The following is a 17,496-nucleotide window of genomic DNA, read 5'->3' as shown; positions in this document are numbered from 1 at the left end:
AGATTATTGGGATAAGGGCTTGAGGGGGATTGTTGTTGGTGCAGGCTCAATAGACCAAATGGCCACTTGCTGTACTGTCAGAATTCTATGATTCTTCGAAACATCAATGAGTAAAGGTCCAACCTGCCATCTATCTTTTACAGATGCACCATAGAAGGTATTCTTTCTGATTGTATCACAGCTTGGTATGTCTCCTGCTCTGTCCAAAATCACAATAAACTAGAAATGCTCATAAATGAAGCCCAGTCCATTATGCAAACCAACCTCCCATCCACTGACTCTGTCTACATTTCCTGCTGACTCAGAAAAGCAGCGAGCGTAATTAAGGACCCCACGCACCCCAGACATTCTCCCTTCTACCTTCTTCCGTCAGGAGAAAGATACAAAAGTCTGAGGACACGTACCAACTGACTCAAGAACAGCCTCTTCCCTGCTGCTGTCAGGCTTTTGAATGGGCCTACTTTGCGCTAAGTTCATTTTTCTCTTTACCTTAGCAATGACTGTAACACTACATTCCGCACTCTCTCCTTTCCTTCCCTATGAATGGTATGCTTTGTCTGTATAATGTGTAAGAAACAATACTTTTTACTGTATACTGATAAATGTGACAATAATAAATCAAATCAAATCATCACCTTTATTTAGTGGTGACTTAACAATGTGGGCACAAAGAAAATGGCTGTCACTCCCCATGGAGAAGACTTCTGAAGTTTAACCCAACTGTCAGCAGAGTGTGTAGAATGGAGTGAAAGTGAGGAGATGGAAACATTGAGGAAAAGGTAACTTGAAAGGCCATCTCTATTTACCATGCAGTCAAGCAGATGAGAGAGTCTGAAATAAGGAGATTATATGAGAGAAGGAAGGCTGAGAGTAAGCTCGGGTGGAGCCAAATCATAGCCATGATGAGCCTGTTTCTGTGCTCTGTGTCTTAAGTAATTGTGAGAGGGATGGGAGATGTTCTTCCTGCTTTTTCGATGTGACATGTTGAATAGTACATTATCCCTCAAGTACTTCATTTCTATTCCATTTTGATGCTAATAGCATTTAAATTGCAAGTGCACTCTAAACCTGGCCTCATGCATTTAAGACAATGGAAAGAATTTCTTAAACACCATAAACACGTGGCATAAAGTTACAAGCAATGCACTGTACGTCGATGCTTTGAGTAAAATAACACCCTTCTTCAGAAAATAATATGACTTGCTTTCTCAATACAAATAATAAAAATCACTAATAAATCATGTAATGTCATCAGTTTCTTCCAACCATTATAATTTATATTCACAGCGCTGTACGAATCTACTGAATGGCAATTTATAACATGAGGTTGAGGCCACACTCGTCATTCATTGCTACAATGTGATGATATCATCGCAACTGTTGCTGAGAAATGAGAACAAAGAACAGGAACAGGCCCTTCAGCCCATCAAGTCCGTGTCAACACGGATGCCTCTCTAACTTAATATTTCCTTGACTCTAAGTGGTCCATTTCTATTCCTTGCCTATTCATATATCTATCTAGATGCCTCTTGGACATTGTTATAGCATCTATTTCCACCACCTCCTCTGGCAGCCGCTCCAGGCATTTACCACCTTCTGTGTGAAAAACTTGTCCCTTACATCTCTTTTACATATTCTCCCTTTTACTTTCAACCTACACTCCCGAGTAATTGACCCTTCGATCCTGGGAAAAAGACTGACTATCCACTCTATCTAAGCCTGTCATAATCTTGTAAACCTCTGTCAGATTCCCCTCTCATCCTCCGATGCTCCAGTGAAAATAATCCAAGCTGGTTCAACCATTCTTAATAGTTCGTATCCTCCAAAACCAGGCAACATCCTGGTAAATCTCTTCTGCACCCTTTCCAATGCATCGACATCCTTCCAGACGTTTGGGGACCAGAATTGTACACAGTACTCCAAGTGGACAATGGAGACATTAACAACAACAAACTACACATCTATAGCATTGTGAACATAGTGAAATGCCCCAGAAATATAATCAGATGAAACAGACACTGAGCCAAAGAGGTTCACATTCAGACTGGTAACCAAAAGGTTGACCAAAGAGATTGATTTTAATGTCCCTCTTAAAAACAAAGAACAAAGAAAAGTACAGCACAGGAACAGGCCCTTCAGCCCTCCAAGCCCGTCATGAGGGCCCAACTAAACTACAAAAAACCTTCTGCCCTTACTCGGTCTCTATCCCTCTATTCCCTCCCTATTCATGTAGCCATCCAGATGCCTCTTAAATGCTGCCTGCTTCCATCACCTTCTCTGGCAGCGTGTTCCAGGTGCCCACCACTCTCTGTGTGAAAACCTTCCCCCACATATCTCCCTTAAACTTTCTCCCTCTCACCTTGAACCTGTGCCTCCTTGTAACTGACACTATCCACCCTACCTACGCCTCTCATAATTTTGTGGGCCTCTAGCAGGTCTCCCCTCAGCCTCCCCTCAGTGAAAACAAACCTAGTTTATTCAACCTCTCCTCATAGCCAACAACCTCGAGACTGGGCAACATCCTGGTGTATCTTCTTTGAAACATGCAGTACGGAAGGAGGCCATTTGGCCCATCAAGCCTGCACCAATCACAATCCCACCCAGACCCGATCCCATAACCCTATGCATTGACCTAAACTAGTCCCCCTGAGATTAAGGGGCAATTTTGTCTGGTCAATCCATCAAACCCACACATCTTTGGACTGTGGGAGGAAAGCAGAGCATCCCGAGGAAATCCATGCAGACGTGGGGAGAATGTGCAAACTCTACACAGCTAGTGACCTAAGCCGGGAATCAAACCCATGTCACTGGCACCGTGAGACAACAGTGCTTTGCACTCTTTCCAAAGCTTCCATGTCCTTCTGATAGTTTGAGCAACCAAAACTACACGCAATACTCCAAATGTGGCCTAAGGTTTTATATAACTGCAGCATGATTTGCCAAATCTAGTATCAATGCCCCTGATGAAGGTTAACAGGCAATATGCCTTCTTAATCACTTTGGCCACCTGAGTTGCCACTTTTAGGGAACTGTGCACCTGCACACCCAGATCCCTCTGTATGTTAATGTTCCTAAGGGTTCTGCCATTTACAGTATAATTTACATCTAAATTTGATCCTCCAAAATGCATCACCTTGCATTTATCCTGATTAAACTCCATCTGCCATTCTAAGCCCAAGTCTGCAATTGATCTATATCCAGTTGTATCCTCTGACAAACTCTGGCACTATCAGCAACTCCAACAATCTTTGTGTCATTCACAAACTTACTAATCTGACCAGCCACATTTTCCTCTAGATCATTTATATATACTACAAACAACAGAGGTCCCAGCACTGATCCCTGTGAAACATCACTAGCTCCATTCTGAAAAACACCTTCCACCGCTACTCTCTGTCTGCTATAATCAAGCCAGTTCTGTATCCATCGAGGCAGCTTACCCTGAATCCCATGTGATTTTAGTTATTGCATCAGTCTATCACAGAGGACCTTGTTAAATGCCTTATAGAGTCCATATAAACCACATCCATAACCCTTCCCTCATCAATTATCTTTGTCACCTCTTCAAAAAACTCAATCAAGTTAATGAGACATGACTTTCCCCATACAAAGCCATGCCACCTGTCACTAACTAGTCCATTTTCTTCCAAATGTGCATATATCCTGTCCCTCACCACTGACGTCAGGCTCACCGACCTATAATTTCCTGGATTATCCCTGCTTCCTTTCTTAATCAAGGGAACAACATTGCCTATTCTCCAGTCCTCTGGAACCTCACTTGTGGTCAAAAAGGATGTAAACGGTATCTGTTAAGGTCCCAGCTATTTCTTCCCTTGCCTCCCACAATAACCTAGCATAGGTCCCATCGAGTCCAGGGCATTGTCTATCCTAATGCAATTTAGGATACCCAACATTTCCTCCTTCAATATATTGACATTCTCTAGAACATTTACAAACCTATTCGCTGACCTCACCATCCGTCATGTCCTTCTCCTTTGTGAATACCAATACAAAGTACTCATTAAGAATTTCACCCACTTCCTGTGGTTCCACGCACCACTTCCCTTCACTGTCCTTGAGCGCACCTACTCTTTCTCTTGCAATCCTCTTGCGCCTAAAATTCTCCTTGACCCTGTTTGCTAAAGGCATTTCATGCCTCTTTTAGCCTTCTTATTCCACGTTTAAATTCCTTCCTACTTTCACTATATTCCTTGAGGGCTTTGTCAGTTTTTAGATGCCTAGATCTATTGTATGCTTCCTTTTCCCTTTTGATGAACTTACAATTTCCTTGTCATCCATGGTTCCCAAATCCTGTCATTTCTATCCTTCATTTTTGTGGGGACATTCCTGTCCTACACTTCAATCGTGATGTGGATATGCTGGCATTGGACTGGGGTATACACAGTAAAAAGTCTGACAACACCAGGTTTAAGTCCAACCGATTTATTTGATAGTAAACTCACTGTAAATTCTAATCAGTAATCAGTAAACTATCTGTGCTTTATATGCTCTGTCTGAGGCCAGAACTCTCCATTCACCTGACGAAGGGGGTAACCTCAAAAGCTAGTGAGTTTACTATCAAATAAATCGGTTGGACTTAAACCTGGTGTTGTCAGACTTTTTACTGTACTACACTTCAATCAACAGGCCTGTAAAAGCCTCCCTCATACGAAATGTGGATTTGTTCTGAACTAGCTGTACCCAATCCACATTCTCCAGTACCTGTCAAATTTGGATGTATTTGGCCCTCGCCCAATTAAGGAGATTCACCCGAGAGCCACTCTTGTCGTTATCCATGACTACCCGAAATCTTATGGAATTATGGTCGCTAAGCCCAAATTGCTCCCCCACTGAAACATCGATGACTTGACCCAGCTCATTCCCCAATACCAAGTCTAGTTTGGCTTCCTCCCTGGTTAGATTGTCAACATACTATATCAAAAAGCCCTCCAGGACACATCTAACAAATTGCCCTCCATCTGAGCCCCTGGCTGTAAGGGAGTCCAGTCAATATGGGGGAAGTTAAAGTCACTCACCACAACGACCCTGCTTTTTCCACAACTTTTCAGTATCTGACTCCACAACTGTCTCCTGTGGGCTGTTGGGAGGTCTATAGTACACTCCCGGCATTGTGATTTTACCCTTCCTGTGCCTAAGCTCCACCGATAATGCCTCACTACAAGATCCTTCCAATGTGTCCTCACTCAACACACCTGAGATGTGCTCTCTAACCAGCAATGCAATCCCCCACCCCTTTTGTTTCCCCTCTATCCCATGTAAAACAATGATACCCTGGAATGTTAAGCCGCCAGCCCTGTCCCTCCTTTAACCATGTCTCTGTAATTTCAATTACATCATAATTCTGTGCCGTAATCCAGGCTCCCAGTCTTACCTGTTATACTTCTTGCATTGAAGCAAACGCACTCCAGACCTCCAGTCCCACTGAGCCCTATTGTTTCCCTCTGCCTGCTCTTACTCTGCACCATTTTTATCTCAGTCTCATTTTCTTCCCCAGTCTCCACCCTTACTGGTCTGCTGTTCTGGATCCCCCCTGCCGCCCCCTGCCACCGCCACCCCCGCACCACACACACACACACACAAGTTTAAACCCTCCCAAACAGAACTGGCAAACCCCCTGCCCAGGATATTGGTGCCTCTCCAGTTCAGGAACAGTAAAGGAAGGAAGATCATTAAAGGTTCACTTTGGTCTTAGCCACTGCTTTGCCGGTTCCTTTGCAAATTTAAAGAATGACAGATCTGATCATACAAGGAAGCCCTTAATTGTACTGAACTGGGTTTCTTTTTAATGTTCATCGCATAATGGTATTCTTAATTTGGCCACAACATCTTCAGTCACATTAGTAAATCCAATTTACCTGAATGTTGCATTTCACTGGCCATGTGTCATGCCTAATAAAGGCATGTCACATTCATAATGGATGTATCAAGCTGTTACGGAGGTTTTGGAACTGTCTTTTATTTGCTTAAAATGGAAACTGATGAACTGTTAAATTGTCTGCTGAAGGATGAAGCAGCCTTTGAATACTCAATATAGAATCATAGAATCACTACAGTGCAGAAGGAGGCCAGTCAGCCTATCAAGCCTGCACTGACCACAATCCCACCCAAGCCCAATCCCCATAACCCCATGTATTTATCCTACTAGTCCCCCTGACACTAAGGATCAATTTAGCATGGCCAATCAGCTTCACCTCTTTGAGGGGAAACCGGAGCACCAGGAGGAAACCCATGCAGACATGGGGAGAACATGCAAATTCCACGCAGACAGTGACCCGAGGCTGGAATCAAACCCCATATTGAACATAGATTATCAAGTTCTGAATTGAATAATCATGGGTCAGAGCTTCCTCCTGGAATGGACACACCAAGACCAATGTTATCTGTAAAATTCACACTGGCCACTGTTCGAAACTTACTCAAAACACAGTTGATGGACTTTTAGACTATGGATTCAGGACTGTCGTACAACAAAAGAAAGATAACAAAACCAGTTATCCACAAGTTAAATGTGAAACACCATCATCTATCTTTGATTGTATATCAATGGCATTGCAGCTTTAAGCCATCCTGGGTGGACAATGACCACTGACCATGTGAGAACTGGCTTTTGATTCTGACATTCTTCATTATCCCAGGGTCCAGAAGCGATCTGGACAGACTGCAGAAGAACACAAATCCCACTCCAGAATTAGAGCACAAAACTCTAGGTGGACACGCCAATGCAGTGCTGATCCTTGTGTGTTAATTTACACAAGATTAAGAGGTGCAAAATGGATAAAAGCTTCTGACATTGTTGCCACAAAGGCAGTGATTGATTAACTTCGTTCCGAGCAAGTAAGAGCAATGTAATTCAAAGGGAAAGTTGAATGGTTGGGACTCGGAACTAGAATTTCCCCATGGGGCACAACTCCTCTGAGAAGCTGCAAACCAGGTCTGTTAACAGTACAGTCCAGACACCAGCAAAATTGTGAGAGGGGTAGTGGGGGGTAGCTAATCCCACAGTGATACAGGAAGGGAGAGAACACTGCATGAGGACTCGCTACCCATACCCTAACTCCACACCATCCAAAAAGTGTTGGAAATGGGATTCCTAGGAGGAATTCTCGGCCACACTGGCCTAAAAGCCACAAATTCCTGCCCAACTGTCAATGGTGTTTCACATTGTCGAAACTCCAGTGGCGGGCAGGAAGGGAGAATTCTGGCCGGTAATCCTAAAATTGTGTTCCATCCACCATTTCTGAAGGCATTCCTGCCCTTTGAAAATCTGGGCCCCAGGCAAACGAATCAGGATGAGATATTTGTAATATCGGCAGTTTTTAAACATCACTTTACACAATAAAACCCTACCTCGCCTCAGCACAGAAACGGCATCATAGCTGCAAATTAAGGCAACTATTTATATTTTAATGTGATCGATTTTAAACATTAAACATTAGCGATTTATAAACTGGATGGGAAAGGCAATATTGAGAAACACAGTGGAATATGCCCAATTCTCTCTTCTGCAACAGCCAATTATCTTAAAGAAAATCTGCGGACTCTAAATAATTTCTGCTTCATGCACAAAGCACTCTTCCAGTATTTGCTTCCCAGCGCTAATTAAATTTATCATTAAAGTGCTGCCAACAACTTTCAGAGTGGATGCTCCCCCCTTGCTGACAAGCCATCCATTCTTGCAAAGATTTAGTAGCCTAGAGACCACTAACAGCTCTTTTTGTCAAAATGTCTGGTTCTTTATTATGCTGATGTACAAAATCTAGAAGTTTTAGAATCCTACAGTGCAGAAGGCGGCCATTCTCCCGTTGAGTCCGCACCGACCACAATCCCACCCAGGCCCGATCCCCATAAACCCATGTATTTACCCTAGCTAATCCCTCTGACACTAAGGGGCAATTTAGCATGGCCAATCCACCTAACCTGCACATCTTTGGAGTTAGACATTGGCAGGACTAGAAGATTCTGCCGGGGGCCAATGGCTGCTTCTGCTACTGGAAAACGCCCTGTAGGGGAGCTGGAAAATCCCACTTAATGGCTGGAATTTTCCAGCCGTTTATGCCCCACTGCCGCTGCAACAAGGACAGAAAATTTGGCTTTTAGTTTAATTTTAGGGACTGGGGTAGAAAGTGAGACAGAAATTAACATCGCGCAGAGTAAGAGGCAGGCAGAGGGAAGCCACGGGGCTTGGCGGGACTGGAGGTCTGGAGTGCATTTGCTTCAATGCACTCTAGACCAGGGGTTCTGTGTACTGCGAGCATTTCTGTTCATTAAATGAAGATGAGGATTTCCTCTGGGTGTCCCAGTGCAGCGAAATAATAAATCAATCTTTTCATGAGTGTATTTAGTATAAAATCCTACAGTGCAGTGGAACACATGTACTGGGCCTTTGAAAGAGCAGTCTAATTAGTCCCACCCCCTTACCTCTTTCCCAGAGTTCTGCAAATCTATTCCTTTTCAAGTGTATTTCCAATTCTCTTTTGAGAGTGTTCATTGGAACTGCTTTCACCGTCCTTTCAGCATCCCAGCTCACCACAACTCAGCACGCGATATAAATTCACCTCTTCTCCCCTTGTTTCTTTTGCCAATTATCTTCAGTCTGTTTTACTACATTTGTCTATTACCTACAAAAATAAAATTCCCTGTTCCCAAAGAATATACATCCTATAGTGTAGAAGGAGGCCATTCGGCCCATCAAATCTGCACCAACTACAATCTACCCAGGCCCAATCGCCATAACCCCAAATATTTACCCCGCTAATCCCTCTAACCTACACAGCCCAAGGTATTAAGGAGCAATTTAGCATGGCCAATCAACTTAACCTGTACATCTTTGGACTGTGGGAGCACCCGGAGGAAACCCACACAGACACAGGAAGAATGTGCAAAGTCCACACAGGCAGTCACCCAAGGTTGGAATTGAACTGGGGTCTCCGGTGCTGTGAGGCAGCAGTGCTAACCACTGTGCCATCATACGATGATCTGTAAATATCTGTAAAGAGCTGGCAACTAATTAGCTAGGAACTTGTTGTAAGAGGTAAGTGTTCCGATGTGATGTGTAGACTGATGTGATGTGCAGCATTATTTAAAGATACAGGCTGGAATTGTATGGCTAGTCACACTGGCTGGGATTCTCCAGTCCCGCTGCAGTGAACGGAGATTCGGCTGAGTGCCAAATTTTCTGTCCTCGTTTACAGTCATGATGTGGGTATGCTGGCGTTGGACTGGCGTAAACACAGTAAAAAGTCTAACAACACCAGGTTCTAGTCCAACCTATTTATTTGATAATATACTCACAAGCTTTCGGGGTTAGCCCCTTCATCAGGTGAATGGAGAGTTCTGGCCTCAGACAGAGCATATAAAGCACAGACAGTTTAGAGATTACTGATTAGAATGCGAATCCTTACACCTAACCTGCTGTTCAAGACCTGAAGTGGCTGATAATGTGAGTGGAAGGAGCACTGATCACAGGTTAAAGAGATGTGTATTGTCTCCAGACAGTACAGTAAGTGAGGTTTTGCAAACCCAGGCAAGTCACGGGGGTTACAGATAGTGCGACATGAACCCAAGATCCCTGTTGAGACCGTCCTCATGTGTGCGGAACTTGGCTATCAGTCTCTGTTCAGCGACTCTGCGCTGTCGTGTGTCGTGAAGGCCGCCTTGGAGAACGCTTACCCGAAGGTCAGAGGCTGAATGCCCGTGACCGCTGAAGTGTTCGCCAACAGGAAGGGAACAGTCTTGCCTGGTGACTGTCGAGCGATGTTCGTTCATCCGTTGTCGTAGCGTCTGCATGGTCTCCCCAATGTACCATGCCTCGGGACATCCTTTCTTGCAACGTATCAGGTAGACAAGGTTGGACTAAAACCTGGTGTTGTCAGACTTTTTACTCGTTTACAGTGGCAGCGGGGGATAAATGACTGGAAAATTCTGGCCATAGAGTGGGATTTTCCAGCTCCCCCACAGAGTGGAGGTGGCCATTGGGCTGCCAGCAGAATTTTCCAGTCTTGCCACTGTCTATTTTATGGCTTGCTTATGGGGAACTCACTGCGGCGGGAGTGGAAAAACATGCTGGTAGGAAGGGCTGGAAAATGCTGCCCAACAAGTCCTGACCTTTCCAAGCTTGAAGCGTGATTATTGCCAACATGTAGTCTTTAAAGTTTATTTATTAGTGTAACAAATAAGCTTACATTAACACTGCCATGAAGTTACTGCAATAATCCCCTAGTCTCCACACTCCAATGCCTGTTCGGGTACACTGAGGGAGAATTTAGCCTGGCCAGTGCAGCTAACCAGCACGTCTTTCGGACTGTGGGAGGTAACGGGAGCACCCGGAGGAAACCCACGCAGACACAGGGAGAATGTGCAAACTCTATAGAGACAGTCGCTCAAGCCGGGAATCGAACCCAGCGCTGTAATAGCAGTCCTAACCACTCTACCACCATGCCACTGAATATACCATTGGATCTTTTACACCCACCTGAGACCAAACCTCAGTTGCTTATTTTAATGCAAAAAAAAGAATAATGATGGAACTAATTTGGAGTCTGCAATTTCATTTTGGAGTCACAAATTGGTTGTTTACAGATTTAAACGGTTTCTAATCTCAAGTTCCATTGAGCTGCAATCATTAAAATTCCAAATTAGAACTGGGACACCCATTACACTTCTCAACTCTCTGTCACTGCAAAATGCAGAAAGCTCATTATATTTATGGGCAAAGATTCTCTCACTCGCCATAGTCGCTTTTATCAAGGAGTAACAATAATTCTCAAAAACATCTGCCTGTGTATTGTTTAGAGTTAATTAGGTAATTCTCCAGTCCTGTTAGCCCCAGATTAAATCCTGCTGGGATGGTGAATTTGGTGAGGGACCCAAACTGGGATTTGCACCGAGCATTAAGCAGTTTCCGACATTCCTGGTCCATCCCGTTTGGCATGATCAGGATCTTGTCCAGAAAGGGCAAGAGACTGATTCAAACTCATTTGCATTGACTTTAATCTCATTAGCAAGATGAAAATAAAATTTAGTGGCTTCCTGCTACATTCCCGCCCTCCCCCAGCATGAAGTCACCTGGGTGCCAATCACTACAAGTCCCTAAAAGTGGGGATTAGGTGCCACAAAGTGGGAGTAAAGAGATGAATACTCACATTGAAGGTTCCTTGGGTAAAGCATCCACTACGAGAGTACAGAGGGGTATCTCTCAAGGGAAAAACATAGAAACCCCACAGTACAGAAAGAGGCCATTCAGCCCATCGAGTCTGCACCGACCGCAATACCACCCAGGCCCTACCCCCATATCCCTACATATTTTCCCACTAATTCCTGTAACCTACGCATTTCAGGACACTAAGGGCAATTTTAGCATGGCCAATCAACCTAACCCGCACATTTTTGGACTGTGGGAGGAAACCAGAGTACCCAGAGGAAACCCACGCAGACACGAGGAGAATGTGCAATCTCCACACAGACAGCTGGGAATCGAACCCAGGTCCCTGGAGCTGTGAAGCAGCAGTGCTAACCACTGTGCTACTGTGCCGCCCAGTGGAAATTGGAGATTGAGGGGTCTTGGGCTGTCCTGGAGGATTTCAGGTCAGGTTTTGCCTCCAGGATGGATGTTGCTTGGCTACTCTTCGCCCTGTAGCTTGTAAAAGCTTTGAACTGTCTCTCAGCATGTCAATTTCAAAGCGCAGTTGCAGGTGCTAAGCTTCTCTCTGCAGTTTTTAAAAGCTGGATGGCCTTGGCTTGGCCCACTAGCTTCAAAAGACCATCCTTAATTGGGTGGGGCACCTGTTTCAATGCCAGTTAAGAAGGGGCCCTGGTCAAAACTCCAAAGAGTGATTGTTTGTTCCTGGGAGTTGGGTTCAAGATCTGAAAACAGTCTGAACTCATGTTTGCCACTCACAAATTTACAGCTGAGCCCACTTTCAAACAGTTGTGAATGTTGGCACAACAGAAATTTTCAAAATCACAATCAATAAATTCTTGTGAGTTAAGGACATCAAAGATGTGGTACATATTTACGTAATTGCATGACTGCTTTAAGAGTCAGTCAGATGATTTGATGGTGATGTCATTAGTGCGTTGCACAGGTTGCTGTTTTAGTTTGTAAGAGCTTCTAGAATAAATCTGTCGTTGTCAGCTTAAATCTATGTGTGCAAACCGTGGGGGCAATCTTACCAAAAAAATTCAAAGTGCAGAACAAGTGTGAAAAAAGGAACGTTTCAAACCAGATTTTTCGGTGAGAAAGAAATTCAAATTTTTATGACACTTTGGAAAGGAAATGAGGCAAAGTGTGATTCTCACCAGTAGGCAGGTGGACAGAGTCAATTCATGCCAGAAAGCTGGCTGCTAACTATGAGAAGACACTATTGCGCATATGCTGTAATCTCCCATCGCACTATGTACATTGTGTGTTGGGAGATGGTCACACTCCCACTCCCCCAGACATCGCAACCCTACTCCCCTGATGATGCTCCCCCCCAATTGTGCCCCCCAATCGCCACCCCCATTCACCACCCTGGCCTATCGCTGCCCCCATTCACGCACAGCAGTGAATGAGATAGAAGCAGAAAGACCTATCAGCATGTGTGAAGGGAGAGAAACAAGATGGTGAGTTTTCCCATCATACCCCCGACCCAGGTGTATGTTTAAGGTGGAGGGGAGAGATACAAAACTGACCAGAGGGGCAATTTTTTCACACAGAGGGTGATGAATGTCTGGAACAAGCTGCCAGAGGTAGTCGTAGTGGTGGGTACAATTTTGTCTTTTAAAAAGCATTTAGACAGTTACATGGGGAAGATGGGTATAAAGGGATATGGGCCAAATGCAGGCAATTGGAATTAGTTTAGGACTTTAAACAAAAGGGGCGACATGGACAAGTTGTGCCAAAGTTTCCATGCTGGAAATCTCTATGAATCTAAAATGGTTCACCATTGACCAGCAATGGGATTTTCTATTGATATCTACGAGGTTTTGTGTGCCCGCACCCTCTTCCACCGGGGAGCACACTGCAGGGGTCACCATCGATAGCATCAGAAGATCCCGCTAATGGGAAGGGCCAGAGAATTATAGCCGGAGTAAACATTTTGAGTCGAAAGATTTGTGACATTTTGAAGGGTTCTGAAGTTCATTCAGTTCTGAACAAGAGTCATATTCGCCTCGAAACATCGACAGGGATTCTACACTCCCACCCATGGTGAAAATCGTTGCCAGTAGGACAGAAAATTTGACGGACCATCCAAAGGTCTGTTAATCTAAGTGGGGAATTTTCCACAGTGCACAGATCTGGAAAATGCCAGACATTATCTCTAGTTCTCTCTCTTGACAGATGCTGCCAGACCTGCTGGTTTTGCTTCCTTCCCAGAAACAAAATGAGGATGGGTTCCAATCAGTGAGATATATTTAACAGAGATTAAGTTGCAGGTTATATTTTAACTACATTGCTGCAAGTTGCTGAATGTTAAACTTATCACATTTCTGAGTGGTGCTGCTGCTAAGACAATAATGCCAATGATGCTTAGCACCTGCATAAATGAGATAAACATTGGGATTCTTCCAATCTCTCAACACAACTCAGGAGGGACCTCCGCCTCTGGCTTGGAAAATAGTCAAGCCGTGGCTGTTTTGGAATTCTCTTCTTTCAAGGCGTTTCCTGTTTATAAGGACCAGAATTTCCTTCAATAGATGGGGCAGTGTGAGAGATGCGGACTCTCTATCCCAGGAGTTCCTGCCTTCCCGACTCTCTCAGCACCTGGTATAAAAATGGAGGCTGGCAAGTTCAACATAAGAACATAAGAACATAAGAAATAGGAGCAGGAGTAGGCCATCTAGCCCTTCGAGCCTGCCCCGCCATTCAATAAGATCATGGCTGATCTGTCGTGGCTCAGTTCCACATTCCTGCCCTCTCCCCATAACCCTTAATCCCCTCGCTTATCAAAAGCCCATCAACCCGCGTCTTAAAAATATTTAGCGAGGCAGCCTCCACCACTTCAACGGGCAGAGAATTCCAGAGATTCACCACCCTTTGAGTGAAGAAGTTCCTCCTCAACTCCGTTCTAATCCGCCCCCCCTTTATCCTGAGGCTGTGCCCCCTAGTCCTACTGTCCTTTCTGAGCAGGAAGAGTCTCTCCACCTCTATCCTATCCATCCCATTCATCATCTTATACGTCTCAATGAGATCTCCCCTCATTCTTCTAAACTCTAACGAGTACAAGCCTAGTTTATTCAGCGTCTCCACATAGTTCAACCCCCTCAACTCCGGCATCAGCCTAGTAAACCTCCTCTGCACTCCCTCCGAGGCCAAAATATCCTTGCGTAAGTACGGCGACCAAAACTGCACACAGTACTCTGGCTTCCCTGTAAGGGTGGGTTCTGTTTGTTATTTTCAGGGCAGGAAAATTCCTGCACTCTTAAGGAAAAGGGCAGGAGTGGAAGGTTGTGTGGGATGGAATTTTTTAAGGAATTACTCTTACCTGGGGTGCCACAAAGGCATGACCAGTTCTGGGCACCTGACCAAAAAGCCTCTAACAATACTTGAGTCTGATGAAAACAAAGGGTCGGGATTTTCCGGCCATGCTTGCCCAGTAATTCCTGCCCGAGGTCAGTGGACCTTTGCATGCTCCGGGTCCCACCCACTCCGATTCCCCTGGTGGGTGGGACGGGAAAATTCCAGCCCATGCACTGATCCATCCAAATCTGGCACTAGAGGGCACCAGTGAGCACACCAATTCACCCAATACCATCCAGCCGCCTGTGCATGTTGTTTAGAATAGACCTTTCCAATATTCCAAAGCACTTCAAAGCTTTTAAATGCAAGGCTATTTCCCAACTCCTGATCAAGCTTTTCCAAACACTGCTGGTTTGGATAAACTCTCCCAGTGTGACGTACAGGAGAAGAATTACCTTTCTTTGGAGAGAATTTGGTCGATTTCTGAAAACTCTGATCCATGTTAAAATGAAATGTTGGTGTTTCATATGTCTTGCCGTCATCTTCAATCCCATCTACAATCCTGTGAAAAGAAATGGGAAGGATTGATTGCCAACTGTTGGAGTCTCAGCCTCATCTTTTATACAGTAGGGACTGCTCTGTTGCCATCTCACAATAACAGGGTTGACTTGAACATTACCGACAAACGCCTCCACATGAAGCAAGCAACAGGTTCATCATGCGAGCTGCATTTGATATTGTGGCTTCTGCTCTGTTGCTGCTTCACCACCACAGACTTGCAACCCTGCTTTAAATTTTGGATCGTTTCAAATGTAAAGGTTAATACTTGTGGTAACGTAACCCCTTTAAGGGATGATCCTTTGCGGGCCACATGATCAGGCCAAACCCAGTGAAATGGAAACGTGAGAATGCCAGGCTAAGCAAGAGCAATGGCACGTGTCCTGGGAGAGGGAGGACCTCAGTTGGAGCCCAGCAGAGAAGAGAGGAGATCTGTGTGACATTTCTGTCAGACTCATGTCTGACGTTAGTGTACTTTTAAGAGATTTTTTAAAAATCATGATCTTTGCAACTTTCAGCGTTGTCAAGTTGTCTGTAGCAGTCCTTCTTTTGCTACTTAAATGAGGTTGTATATTTTTACTCTGGAACATTTTATGACCCTGCATTGTTAGAAGGAAGGTTATGTGTTTTAGACAGTTTTTTCTCTAATGATTTTAACACTTCATTTTCCTGCTTGGCTAGTAGCAGTTTTTAGTTTTAGAAGGGACATCAAGCTGAAAAGAATTGTTTCTCTCTCTCCCTGGCTTTGGAGATTCTGCTGGTTAGCTGAAAACAAGGCATATTGCCTCCCTGGAGTAGAGAATCTGCTGTTGCTGGCTAGACCAGTGTCTCTCCTTAGAGTTCTGGGAAGCTGTTCTGATTCCAATCTTGTCTGTGTGTGTCTCAAGAGAATTGAAACATTCATCTAAAGGATTCAGTTCCAGTATTGCGTGAGCATTAGTCTTTGCTGTGTTAAACCTGTGAAAAGTATTTTTTGTCTATGGGACCTTTTTATTTCATTGGAACATTTTAGATATATTTGTTAAGGGCTATACATTATCATGGTTGTTTTGTTTTTGTTTGTAATTGATAAAAGTTATTGCTAATTGTTAACTATATTCTTAATTAAAATTTGGTTGATAAAAGCTCCCTTGTGGGTCATTTGTTTCATACTTGAAGTGAAACATATTGTGCTTATCCTAGCCAAATTCAGGATGAAAATCTTATGATCCAGGTGGGCTTCATAAAACACTTTGAGTTTCCAATCTGAATTATAGCACCCATTATTATAGTTTAATAACTCTTCTTCTTGTTGGACTCATATTAAGTCACCTCCAGTTATAACATTGCTTTAAAACCCTCCTTAAAATGGCGGCACAGTACCCTTAGTGTCCCAAGATGTGTAGGTTAGGTGGGTTAGCAATGGTAAATACGTGGAGGTATTGGGATAGGGAGAGGGAGAGGATAAGCAACTGTCTCAGAGAGTCAGTATTCAGTGCAGACTCAAAGGGCTAAATGGCTCCTCTTGCACTGTTGGGATTCTGCGTGCTTTCAGCAAGAATTCTGGATTTATTGCAAAGACCAGTGTGATTCTCGATTCTCTCTTGCTGTCAATTCTGCAGTGGGGGAGAAATTCTGCAATGAGGAAATGTTCAGTGATTGAAGAATCAGAGAGTATTGGATACTCTGACTACACGCGACAAATCCTCTACAGAGATAACCACCCTGAAGCTGTGCTCTGCAGTGGGAATTTAAGAACATAAACTCCAGCACAGCTCCCCACCAGGTATACACTGATACCGCCCTGTCAACCTTCAATATCTCTTTTCATTATCCTCTCCTTTCCTTAATGCCCACCACCAGGCTCTGCATTCTTCCACTATTGCCTTCTCCACACTGCTGAAGATTCAATCTGCATCCTTCATACATCCCTCTTCTGGGACAGCACGGTGGCACAGTGGTTAGCGCTGCTGCCTCACAGTGCCAGGGATCTGGGTTTGATTCCTGCCTCGGGTCACTGTCTGTGTGGAGTTTGCACATTCTCCCTGTATCTGCATGGGTTTCCTTCGGGTGCTCCAGTTTCCTTCCACACTCCAAAGATGTGTGGGTTAAGTTGATTGGCCATGCTAAATTGCCCTTTAGTGTCAGGCGAACCAGCTAGTAGGGTAAATACATGGAATTGTGGGGATAGGGGCTGGGTGGGATTGTGGTCATTGCAGACTGGATGGGCTGAATGGCCTCCTTCTGCACTGTAGGATTCTATGATTCTCTGCTCCCTTGTCCCATCCCTTCAATCATCATCATCTCCCCAATCAGAGTTGGGAGAATCACAAGTCATCCAATGCCACATTCAGACCTGCTGTTCCTCTGTGCCTCTATATTAAGTTCTCTCAGCTAGTCTCCAAATTGATTAAGCTGTATCCAATTTGTGAAGTCCTCTACAATCCTTTGTTGTTATTTTCTTTGGTTGGGTTTGTGCTCATCCAGATTTAAAGTAA

The 17,496-nt window shown here is 44.3% G+C and overlaps 1 protein-coding gene across 1 annotated transcript in view; it reads right to left on the bottom strand.

Annotated features, from left to right (window-relative positions):
* LOC145359312 (voltage-gated delayed rectifier potassium channel KCNH4-like) overlaps positions 1-17,496 on the bottom strand; it is a 187,060-nt gene that overhangs the window by 12,693 nt on the left and 156,871 nt on the right. The window contains exon 14 of the mRNA XM_080213902.1: positions 14,917-15,023. Within this exon, the coding sequence (XP_080070028.1) occupies positions 14,917-15,023 (107 nt within the window). The remainder of the gene's footprint in view (positions 1-14,916; positions 15,024-17,496) is intronic.

The sequence above is a fragment of the Carcharhinus amblyrhynchos genome, chromosome 27 (assembly GCF_965287045.1).
Source record: "Carcharhinus amblyrhynchos chromosome 27, sCarAmb.v2.hapA, whole genome shotgun sequence".
NCBI classification, from domain to species: domain Eukaryota; kingdom Metazoa; phylum Chordata; class Chondrichthyes; order Carcharhiniformes; family Carcharhinidae; genus Carcharhinus; species Carcharhinus amblyrhynchos.
The sequence above is the reverse complement of the archived record's forward strand: the minus strand, read 5'-3'. Positions and strand labels throughout refer to the sequence as shown.